The sequence below is a fragment of the Trifolium pratense genome, linkage group LG7 (genome assembly GCF_020283565.1).
Source record: "Trifolium pratense cultivar HEN17-A07 linkage group LG7, ARS_RC_1.1, whole genome shotgun sequence".
In the NCBI taxonomy this organism is placed as follows: domain Eukaryota; kingdom Viridiplantae; phylum Streptophyta; class Magnoliopsida; order Fabales; family Fabaceae; genus Trifolium; species Trifolium pratense.
In genome coordinates this window covers 52,039,872-52,052,092 of record NC_060065.1, presented here as the reverse complement: position 1 = coordinate 52,052,092, position 12,221 = coordinate 52,039,872, and the positions used below count along the sequence as shown (strand labels likewise).

Sequence of the window (12,221 nt, the reverse complement as noted above, 5' to 3'; positions counted from 1 at the left end):
AAATATAAACCGTCTATTTTTTTTTTTTTGTCTTTCACCGCCAGTTTAATTTGATTCGGATCAGTTCTGACATCAGGTAATTTCAGTTCCCTCCCGATTGCAGATACGAAGATCGAACTGTAATCTTCCCTATCAAGTTCACCGTTAATCATCACCGAATCAACTAACGATCGTTATAAACGGTCTAATCTTAATCCAACTATTAAAATAATCCTAAATATACGTATGTGTGAAAAATTAAAAGTAGGGAATTAATTTTGAACTTGGTGGTTATGGATTTTCCATTTGTAGTGTGGTTTTTATGGACCCCACACACACTCTCCATTCTCACAGTCTCACTGCAACTTCTTTGCCATATTCTTCTCTCTAAAACATTTTCATTTTTTTTTTCGTTTTCTTTCATTTTCCACTCTCTCTTTGACCAACCTCAAGAAATTGGTACTAAAGTTCTTCCCTTTCTGTTTCAGTGTTTGTTACCCTTCACTTTCTAGGTCACTTTTCTTTCTCTTTTACATCTCTTTTTTCTTGTTACATTTCTTTTTCATCATCATTATTATCATCATTTATTGTAACTGTCAGGTTCCACATTTCTTTTTTAGTTTTTTTTTTTTTTTGAATATATTTTGTTAATGGAAAAAGTTTTCATTTTTATTATTAGTTATTATTTTGTTAGTTAGAAGAATTGAAATCACTGTAGCAATAATGTTGATTGTTTGAAACCAAGAAACTTGTTATCACTTGAATCACTCATACATTTTATGATTTGTGTTAACAAAAACAGGATCATGATGGTATTTAGGTTTAATGTTGTTTTCTTTCTATTTTTGTTGGAAATTTGTATATATATTGGTTCAGTTGATGTTGTTGATGATGTTTCCATTTACCCTTTTGTTTTTTCATTAGATGCATTATTGGTGTCAATCATTTGAGTATTTTATTTTATTTATTTATTTTTTTTATCATTTGGGTTTGTTTTTGGAAGTTTAATGAAGTATCACTTGATGATTAATTAACCTAGAATGTTCATAAAGGAAGTTTCTTTTTTGTTCTTGACAGGATTTTATTGTGTGGACTGAATGCAACAATTGAAGAATAGAATGGCTGTTCAGGGTTCTGATAAGTTAAAGGTAAAGTTTCGTGGTCGCCACTTAACATCATCGTCTGCAAAAAGTACATTGCATTCAGAAATGAAGAAGTCAGTTTCTTATAATGACCCTGATTATGATGATGATGTTCCATTGTCGGTAAGGTTATCCCGGATGCCGAATTCTGGAACACCGAGTAGTAACTCTGCTGTTCCTATTAAGCCGAGTAGTAACTCTGCTGTTCCTATTAAGCCGAGTAGTCACTCTGCTGTTCCTATTAAGAAGAGGCGTACTACAACTACAAGGCCATTGGCAGTTAAGAGGCCATTTGATAACAGCAGTTTGTTGAACAAATGTGTTAAGAAATCAAAGGTGGCACCATATGATCATCGAGATAAAGATAAAGATGGTACTCCTTTGTTGAGGAGAACTGAAATGCCGGTTAAGAAATTGGAGTCCATACAGAGAGTTAATGAGAAGGAACTTAGTTGCGTTGAAAGAAATAACGAAACTCACAAGAAAGTGGACGAAAAAAATGGAGAACGTGTCAGGGATTTTTTAGTAAAGGAAGCGCAACTTGGTTTGATGGACGAATTGATTAGCGAGCGCAAGCAAGAACTTAAGGAACATGAAACAAAACTTCGTCAAGTCATGGATGACATTGGTAAGGTTTGTGAAAGGAAGGAAGAGTGTACTGCGGAACTTGAGATCAAAGAGAGACAGCTTGATGCAATAAAAAAACAAGTTGATGAACAAGCAGAAAGATTAAAGTCGGAAAATAAAGCTTTATTGAAGATAATGCAAATAAATAAGAATGATCCACGTGCTCAAATGAAGGAATTTGAGTCAACGAAGAAGCAATTTGAAGAGAAGATTAGGAAGCTAGAATCAGAAAAGAAGCAATTTGAAGAGCGGGTTAAGGAGCTAGAATCAGAAAAGAAGCAATTCGAAGGGCAATTGGAGAATCTCCGGCTGCTTCAGGACCAAGTAAAGGAATTAAAATCAATGGGGGATGAATTTGAAGGCCAGGTGAAAGAATTTGAATCAAAAGAGGAGGAATTGAAAGCTCAAATGCAGAAGCTCCGATCAAAAGAAAAGCAACTTCAAATCCGAGAGAAGGAGGTAGAATCAGAAAAGAAGCAACTCGAAGGCCGAATAAAGAACTTTGATTCAAAAGGAAAGCAACTTGAAATCCGGGAGAAGGAGGTAGAATCAGAAAAGAAGCAACTCAAAGGGAAATTCAAGGAGCTCTGGTCAAAAGAGGAGGAATTCAAAGCTCGAATGCAGGATCTCCGATCAAACGAAAAGCGGCTTGAAGGCCAAGTGAAGGAATTTAAATCGAAGGAGGACGAATTTGAAGGCCGAATAAAGAAGCTTGATTCAAAAGAAAAGCAACTTGAAATCCGAGAGAAGGAGGTAGAATCAGAAACAAAGCAACTTGAAGGCCGAATAAAGACGTTTGATTCAAAAGAAAAGCAACTTGAAATCCGGGAGAAGGAGGTAGAATCAAAAAAGAAGCAATTCGAAGGCCGAATACAGGAATTTGATTTAGAAGAAAAGCAACTTAAAATCCAGGTTAAGGAACTAGAATCAAAAAAGGAGCTATTTGAAGGGAAACTCAAGGAGCTCTGGTCAAAAGAGGAGGAATTCAAAGCTCGAATGCAGGAGCTCAAGCGTTTTGTAAGCCAAATGGAGGATTTCAAATCAGAAGGGAAACACTTTGAAGGACAGGGGAAAGAACTTGAGTCAGAAGACGAGAAGTTGAAAGAGAAGTGGCTTGAGTTTGATGGACACGTGAAGGATCTTGAATCAAAGCCAAATAAATTTGATGGACAACTGAAGCGGCCTTGTTCAAGAGAGAAGCAATATGATGCTTTAATAGAACTATTCGACGAAGAAGCAGAATTGGGTAAATGATCATTTTCATTTAGTTTTTGAAACATTTTTATTTCATCTTGTTTCTTTTGACGGTGTTGATATTTCTAATTATCTGATCTACCTAGTTTTTTGAAAAACATCTTTAATCATGTTAATGTTGTATGTCTCAGTCAAGTTGAAAATCTTTACTAGTCTTGAACATTCTAGGAAGCTCTTGTATGTGGTTTATATACAATATTGTGGTGTTGTGTGCGCCTTAAAATCTCAAAAATCGTCAGAAATTTCCTTATGCTACTGCCCAATGTGCAAGGCACGTTTTCAGGTGTGCCAGGCGCATGGTCCTCATGTAGTTGGTGCATTTTGGTTCTGTCCAGCGTGCTAGGTGCAGCACATGTGTACAATTTCTGACAGTTTTGACTTGACAACTTTTCGACAAATTTTCTTGGCAAACACTTAGAGAGGCAACTAGAGGAAATCATTGGGTGATCGAGAGCTAATGATTGAGTGCTTTTTGGGAGTGAGATTCATTATTCATCTTTGTTCTTGAATCTTGAGAGGTTGGGAAAAATGGGTAGAAATAAAGGTTTGTTCATGTGAACTCGTAAAGCTTATTTCTTGTAACTCATTTGAATCTCTTGTAAACATTGTTCTATAGTTGATCGGAGAGCTGCTCTCTCCCCCAGGGCCCAAACATAGGTCAATTTGGGCCGAATCACAAATCTCTATAGTTGATCGGAGAGCTGCTCTCTCCCCCAGGGCCCAAACATAGGTCAATTTGGGCCGAATCACAAAAATCTCTAGTGTGTTTTACCACTCTTTACTTTACTCTTGTTTTGTTGCTTTGCTCCACTTGTGTGTTTTACTACTCTTTACTCTTTGTTATTGTTGATTTGAGCAAGAGATTTCGTATCGCAACATATGGTAACTCAAAAGAAAGATCAGTATATTTATACTGTCTTAATTTTTCAAGTATAATGCAAATGGTTAATTTTTTCAGTGAAACGATCTAGGAGAGGTTTTCACTCTTTCATTTTATATAATGTTATATAAAGTTTATATTGTCAACTTGATTTACCGATCCTTCGATAAATACTGAGGAAGCTTAAATATCTGCTAGCTAATTATGCAGTTACATCGGACACAGGTAATCAATCAAGTCCCATCATTGAGGAAAATGATAAATTTGAGTTGGCTGACAGTGACACTAAAGTTAATCTGCAAGGAGTATCAAATCCATCAAAAGTTGTTTTGGAAATAATACTGCATCCCACTATTGAAAATTGTAAGATGGGAGACAATGATGTGATTATCAGTGATAGCCACATTCTTCTGCTCGAACAACTGATGAGAATGTCACCGCATATTGAACCTGATGTAAGAAAAGAAGCATTGGAACTAGCACTTGATTTGAAAGCTAACGCGGAAGAAAATAATGAAAATTATGTGTCGGTTCTTGGTTTTCTACTCCTTCTGTCAATTTATGGATTGCTTCCTTCTTTCGATGAAGATGACGTTTTAAAGTTTTTTGGACTTGTTTCTGAGCACAACATAGCTATAGAACTGTTTAGAGCCATGGGTTTTGCAGATAAAATATCTGGTATGTTGTCCTATGTTTGTTAACAAGAACTTATTTCATTGCTGTTCTTGTCAGTTTCGATGAAGTGAAATTTTCTTGCGCCTTGCAGATTTTGTTGCCGGTCTTATCAAGAGACATCAATATGTTGAAGCTGTTAGATTCAGTTGTGCATTTAACTTAAGTGACAATAATCAACTACTTGATCTCTTGCGAGAACATGTGAAGAATGCAAAACTGATTTCTGAGAGCAGTTGCAACAAAACTAACTCCATTGAAACTAAGGTTTTTTTTTTTTTCTTATTCAATTTCTATTTTATGAAACATTCCATATTAATACCCCTTAATGATAGTTATAAATTACTTTGAACTTGAACTCAGGATAAGGCCAGAGATCAAGAAATTGCTAGTCTGGAAACTGTTCTACGATGCCTTTCAGATAATAACCTACAATTTGAGGATCTACTTAACGAAGTTGACAATCGCATTCTTGAGCTAAGGAGTCAGAAAGGCATGTAGATTTTGTGTAGAATCTTATCAGGAAGCAGCAACATACTGAAACTGTAAGATTCATTTGTGCATATGGTAACTTGGCCTACAAATAAAGGCAACTAACTTCATTAAAATCAAGGTTTTTTTCTTTCTTTTTTTCCTTAATCAAATTCTATTTTATGAAACATTCTATGTTACTTATCTTCATGCACTTGAATGTTACTCATAAATATGTTGAATGTTACTTATCTTCAGGACAAAGCCATTCTATATTTTGTGGATCTACTTAACCAGACTCAAAGTAGGATTATTGAGCTAAATAAATAGATAGAAGGGTAAATAGCAGTTGTATTGGAAGCAAGGTCATCCTCCAAATGTTCAATGTAAAAATGAATTAACCCAATTTTCTCTATTCCACTCTGTCCAAATGTTCAATGTAAAAGTGAATTAACACAATTTTCTCTATTCCACTCTGTTGAAATATTGTAATAATTGTTCAGATACTATTCCTTTTTAGTTGATTTTCCCCCTTTAGGGATTGAGTAGGTTAAGAATCATGTATATATGCTTAATTCCTCTCTCTCTCTCTCTCTCTCTCTCTCTCTCTCTCTCTCTCTCTCTCTCTCTCTCTCTCTCTCTCTCTCTCTCTCTCTCTCTCTCCCTCCCTCCCTCTCTCTCTCTCTCTCTCTCTCTCTCTCTCTCTCTCTCTCGTATACACTGGCGGTTTAAAACATTTTACACATGACTTGTATACACCGTCGGTGTAAAACTTTTTTACACGTGCATTCAATTTGAATATAACTTGTATACATTGTCGGTGTAAATTTTTTTACACATGCATTTTGATGAATATAACTTGTATACATTGTCGGTGTAAAACTTTTTTACACATGCATTCAATACTCTACACCATCATTTAATTTATATACACTGTCGGTGTAAAAAAAAATTACATATGCATTCAAATATAATTAAGAATATAACTTGTATACACTGTTGGTGTAAAACCTTTTTTACACATGCATTCAATATATAATTCTACACCATTATTGTATGAGTTTAATTGCTGTGCACCGTCGGTGTAATTTTTTTTTACACATACATCCAATGACGCGTTGCCACATCATTTAATGAATGTGACACATCATGTGTTTTTAATGACCATACATGATGTGTCTGTATATTATTGGACGCATGTGCAAAATATCTTTACACCGACGGTGCATATAAATTAAATTCTTATTGTATAAAAATTACGAATTTAATTTATATATCGTGTCGGTATAAAATTATTTAATAGGAAAAATGAATATTACCACGTTGTCAGAATTGGATTCAAACTCAAAACATCTAATTAAGCCAAAAAATAATGATATTTTGGATTTGGTTTTTTGTATGAGGGAATCTTGAATAGAAACAATTTTTGTCCTCTTTTAAAAAAGAAAAAGCAAAATAAAGAAATGTTGAACTCTACCAATCCTTTGTGAGCAAGTTATTTGCCATTTTAGTGTCTGTTATGTGGTCCCCACTTCCACACACAACAAATCCCACAGGCAACCAAAAAAACAAACAACCTTTTATTCTTTTCTCTGTGTCTCACTCTTTGCATTTCATTTTCATCCTTCAAATTCCTCTTCCATTTTTTCTCTTCTAAAGTTTCCATCTTTCACTTGAAGAAGATAACACAAACCATGCATTGAAAGCTTCACAAATTTAACTAATTAAGGTAATAAAATCTTCACTTTTTTTTCTTCATACTTTTTGTATATTTTTTCTTTCATATTTATTATATATTTTCATACCTTTTGTCTAGAAAATCAATATCATGCAATGTTAGAGCTACTAAATTTGTATATTTATATGTTGAAACTTGAAAAGTTTACATTTTTTTACATTGTTTTTTTTTGTTGTTATTAAAAGGTTAAAAGTCTATTTTTTTAGGTATTTATTGTTTGACTAAGATTTTGACTTATGGAACTGTCATGTATTATTTGATGATTGTGCTAGAAATTTTCAAAGTTAAAAGTTGAAGTTTTTATTTTATCTTCATAGGGTTTTGAGGTGTTGGAAGTGATTGCTGAGGGTTTGAAGTTTATATAGTTGAATCATGGATGGTCAGGGTTCTAATAAGCTAATTTTTAGTGGTGGTGATGATGATGGTAACTTAAATTTGAAAATGGTTGCATCGTGCGAGAAAAATATACGGCGTTCAGCTTCTTGTGAAGACTTTTGTAAGAGGAGTACTACTACACTGCCGGTTAAGAGGGTGTTTGATCACAACAATTCCTTGTGTGGTTCGAGGAAGAAATCTAAGGTGTTTCTTTATGATTATGATGATGATGGTGGTGGTGGTGGTGATGACGACGATGTTTCTATTTTCTCTAGAAATAAAAGGCCTGTCATGTCAACTGATGAATCATTTTCCTTACTCAAGGAAAAACTTGCATTGGTAGAAAACTCGTTTGAGGAATGCAAACAGATGAGACGAGTAGGAAAGATGAGATTGAAGTCCATAAAGAGGGATATTGAGGAGTGTTCCAAAGAGCTTGAAAATAAGAAAAAGGAAATTAGTTGTGTTGAAAGAATTAACGAAGCTCGCAAGAAAATGGAGGAAAAAGTTGAGGAATGTCTCGAGGATTTTGTAGCAAAGGAAGGGCAGCTCCATTTGATGGACGACTTGATTGGAGAGTGCAAGCAAGAGCTCAAGACAAAAGAGTTGGAACTTCGTCAAGTCTTGGATAACATTTCAAAACATAAGCATTTCGAAAGGCAAATGACACAGCTGTTGAATGATCTGGTATCAAAACAGAACCAGCTTAAGTCAAAAGAGAATCAACATGAAGGCCGGGTGAAGGAGCATGAATCAAAAGAGAGAGAATTTGAAGGGCGAGTGAAAGAGCTGGAATCTGAAAAGAAGCAATTTGAAAGACAAGTGCAGGAGTTAGAGTCAAAAGATAATCATCTTGTATGCCAAATGAAGGAGTTTGTATCAGAAAAGAGGGAATTTGAAAGGCAAATGGAGCAGCTGGTATTGAAACAGAAGAATTTCGAAAGTCGAATGAAGGAGTTTGAATTGAAAGAGGGGCAACTTGAAGGCAGATTGAAGGAGCATGAATTGAATGAGAGAAAGTTTAAAGGCCAAGTGAATGATTTGGCATCAAAACAAAATCATTACAAAAGCCGAATGAAGGAGCTTGAGTCTAAAGAGAAGCAACATGAAGACAGAGTGATGGAACTGGAATCTAAAAAGAAGCAGCTTGAAAGGGACATGGAGGAGTTCAAATTAAAAGTGAAGCCATTGAAAGAACAAGTTATGGAACTGGCCTCTAAAGAGAAGCAACTTGATGGACAAGTGAAGGAGCTGGAATCAAAAAAGAAGCTATTTGAAAGCCAAGTGAAGGAATTAGAGTCAAAAGAGAACCAACTTGTAGGCCAAATGAAAGAGTTTGCATCAAAAGAGAGGGAATTTGAAGGCCGAATGAAGGAGCAGGTGTTGAAACTGAAGCATTTCGAAAACCATTTCGAAAGCCGGATGAGTGAGCTTGAGTCGAAAGAGAAGCAACTTGAAGGCCGGTTGAAGGAGAATGAATCAAATGAGAGAGAATTTAAAGGCCAAGTGAAGGAGCTGGAATCTAAAAAGAAGCATTTTGAAAGCCAGATGAAGGAGCTTGAATCAAAACAGAAGAAACATGAAGGCCAAGTGAAGGAGCATGAATCAAAAGAGAGAAAATTTGAAGGCCAAGTGAAGGAGCTACAATCTAAAACGAAGCAGGTTGAAAGCCAAGTGAAGGATTTGTTATCAAAAGAGAATCATTTCAAAAGCCGGATCAAGGACCTTGAGTTAAACGAGAAGAAACATGAAGGTCGAGTGAAGGAACACGAGTCAAAAGATAACCTACTTGTATGCCAAATGAAGAAGTTTGAATCAAAAGAGAGGGAATTTGAATGCCAAATGAAGGAGCAGGTATTGAAACAGAAGCTTTTTGAAAGCCGAATGAATGAGCTTGAGTCAAAAGAGGAGAAATTGGAAGGTCAAATGAAGGAGTTGGAATTTCAAAAGAAGCTCTTTGAAATCCGAATGAAGGAGTTGGAGTCAATAGATAACCAACTTGCAGAACGAGTGAAGGAATTTGAATTAGAAAAGAAGCATTTTGAGAGCCGACAGAAGGAGCTCGAATCTAAAGAAAATCAATTTGAAGAACAAATGAAGGTGTTCCAGTCAAAAGAGGAAGAATTCAAAGGACAAGTGAAGGTGTTTGAATCAACAGAGGAGGAATTCAAAGGCCGAGTTAAGGAGCTCGAAACAAAAAAGAAGCAATTTTTAAACCAAGTTGAGGCCTATAAATCAAAAGAGAAGCAATTTAAAGAAAGGTGGAAAGAACTCGAGTCAAAAGAGAATAAGTTCAAAATACAGATCAAAGAGCTCAAGTTAAAAGAGAAGCAGTTTGAAGGACAAGTCAAAGTTCCTGAGTCAAAGCTCGATAAATTTGATGGACAACTGAAGCAGTCTGAGTTGACAGAGAAACAACATGAACCATTGATAAAATATTTTGACGAGGAAAATGAATTGGGTAAATGTTCTTCTTACTCATCTAGATCATTGAAAGAATTTCATTTCAACTGTTTCATTTAATGACTTAGTATATCTTAGTCAAGTTGAAAGGCTCGTCCAGTTTTTATATCAACTGTCAAACTAATTTGCATTATAGTTTTCACCCTTGAACATTTCATCAATCTCTTCAATGCAAAAAACAATAGCTAAAGTTTAATTATAAAATTATGGCACTGCTAATGATTAGATTTGTATATATATATATTTTAAATTCCTAGTGTAACCTTCATTTACTGTTGCTTCTATGAATATGAGAGCTTAAATTTCTGCTATCTAAATATGCAGTTACATCTTACATGGATAATGCATTTAGTCCTACCATTGACGATGGAACAAGTTTGGAAACTGACATTCTAGCTAATCTGCGAGAATCATCAGATCCAGCAAAAATTGTTTTGGATATAATACAGAACCCAACTATTCCACCGTGTAAGAACGGAGACAATGTTGTGATTATTTATGAGTGCCACATCTTTCTGCTAGAACAACTGATGAGAATCTCGCCAAAACCAAATATTAAACCTTGTGTAAGAGAAGGTGCATTGAAGCTAGCACTTGATTTGAAAGCTAACATGAAAGAAAATACTGAAAATTCTTTGACGATTCTTGGTTTTCTACTGCTTTTGTCGATTTATGGACTGGTTACTTATTTCAATAAAGATGAAGTCTTGGAGCTTTTTGCATTTGTTGATCAGCACAAGATAGCCGTGGAGCTGTTTGGGACCTTTCGTTTTTGCAAATAAAGTTTCGGATATGTTTTAATTTAGATATGCTTTGGTTAGTCACCGGTATCTCTCTTTCTGTCTCTATGTTTTGGTATGTTACATAATATGATTAAATTACCAAAAACTATGCAGGATAATATACAAAGATACTAAGATTAAGATATTAGAACTTTGTTAAGAGAAAATTGACATGTTAGTGTTAATGCTTGAAAATAAAATAGACTGGAAATTTATCTCTCTTTTCATGTATGTCATTCATTTTCTAAATGGTTTGATGGGTTTTGAAATTTTCAGTCCAATCTGTTTAATCTTTTTGTTAACTAGAACTTATTTAATGCCTGTTCTGGTGTGTTTTGATGATGTGAAATTTTCTTGCACCTCGCAGATTTTGTCGAGAAACTTATCAAGAGGAGGCAATTTGTTGTGCATATTAATTGGCTGAGAAGAATCAACAAGTTTTTGTGCTAGAAATGTGGTAATGGAAACCTGCTAACATATACACTATTATTGTTCAGGTATATATATTCACGTGTAAATGATTTCGATAGGACTCTCGCTGTTTCGTACTCTTGGTTAATTCAAATGAGGCTTCTACCATCCTTGAATCTAATTAATGTGCCACAATAGTTACATTTGGCCTGCATCTCCGTACCAGCTTGTTCGATAAAGTGATTCCATACATGTAATTTTTCTTCTTCCAAACATTCCCTTATTAAGAATGTTAATTTATCTAGGAATATGAAAATTTTATCTTGCTGACTGAAATTTAAATATGTTTACACCTAAAAATAAATTACAAGTAGGTCGAAATTGATAAGACAAGCGATTAAGGGGTAGCCGAATGAGCCTGATTCGATAGCTTATCAGTCGCGTACAAAAGCAGTCAAACACAAAGAAGTCGAATTTTTCTCAAGCCTATTGAGGTTCATTTCATTATAGTCGCAAAGTTTAGACTTGGTCAAAAGGCAGAATGACTCAATAATTAGGCGTTATGACCGTGCTCCTTATTTATAGCGTCACTAGCCTTAAAGGACAAGGACTGTAGACACTAATTTGGAGGAAAATTGCACACTACCAATAAAGTTAACGAATCATGATGTAAAGAGGAAGAGTCTCTCAACTCTCAACCAAACGTGGGCGCAAAAATACCCTTGATTCATCGTGAATGTATCGGTGATATCTATCGTGATACCAAACATACACGTAGAGTGGCCCAGACACATGTGCAATATGTGTTGTGGCATCGGGCCTCCTGAAAATGAACCTCAATTTTTTTAAGAGTAGTAATATTAGTAAATTAGGGGTGCAAAAATTAATATATTATACAGCAAACTGCAAAAGCCCAATTGTAAGACCCATGATCGCTTTTATGGAGTTGTAGTTTTAATAAATTAGGGAGTGTAAAATTTAATGCATTACTTAATTGACGAACTTCCTTCAAAAAAATGTTACAAAAATTACTCGTTTTAATTAGTTAGAAAATATTTTATTGTCATTGATTAGACTATGACTATTTTAACGTTAATTGCAGTCATGATTTTGTTTTTATGCTATTTGTAATTTAAATCAAGGATAAATTTTTTAAAAAAATTGCATTTTTATTTATTAAAGGGCCATTTTTTATATTTGCATATAGCTTCCAAAAATTCGAGGCCAGCCCTGCATGTTCATAATTCAAAATATAAGTAAACTATATTTTATTTTTGAACGAACATTACTTACATTACAACTGAACTCTGGATTACCGTGATCCTTTCCTAGGAATCAAAGGGTTAATAAAAAAATGATGTAAAATTTAGATTACATATATTTATCAAAAAAATACAATTAGATTTAATATATTAACTTTTGATGAC

The 12,221-nt window shown here is 34.6% G+C and overlaps 2 protein-coding genes across 3 annotated transcripts; both read left to right on the top strand.

Moving 5' to 3' along the window:
• Positions 1–312: 312 nt before the first annotated feature.
• On the top strand, positions 313–5,600 carry LOC123893966 (golgin subfamily A member 6-like protein 6). Of its 2 annotated transcripts, none has more exons than XR_006803606.1 (6): positions 313–491; positions 1,057–2,994; positions 4,108–4,560; positions 4,649–4,821; positions 4,918–5,167; positions 5,284–5,600. XR_006803606.1 is itself a non-coding variant. In XM_045943813.1 (6 exons), the coding sequence occupies exons 2-5, from the start codon at positions 1,077–1,079 to the stop codon at positions 5,053–5,055; spliced, it is 2,682 nt and encodes an 893-aa protein (XP_045799769.1). In that variant the 5' UTR covers positions 352–491; positions 1,057–1,076; the 3' UTR covers positions 5,056–5,099; positions 5,284–5,440. The 2 variants fall into 2 exon arrangements, 1 of the variants encoding a protein (XP_045799769.1); XM_045943813.1 differs by having other exon boundaries at positions 352–491; positions 4,918–5,099; positions 5,284–5,440.
• Positions 5,601–6,473: 873 nt separating this feature from the next.
• On the top strand, positions 6,474–11,130 carry LOC123893965 (interaptin-like). Its single transcript, XM_045943811.1, has 4 exons — positions 6,474–6,754; positions 7,081–9,599; positions 9,926–10,417; positions 10,751–11,130. The coding sequence occupies exons 2-3, from the start codon at positions 7,136–7,138 to the stop codon at positions 10,381–10,383; spliced, it is 2,922 nt and encodes a 973-aa protein (XP_045799767.1). The 5' UTR covers positions 6,474–6,754; positions 7,081–7,135; the 3' UTR covers positions 10,384–10,417; positions 10,751–11,130.
• Positions 11,131–12,221: the final 1,091 nt, after the last annotated feature.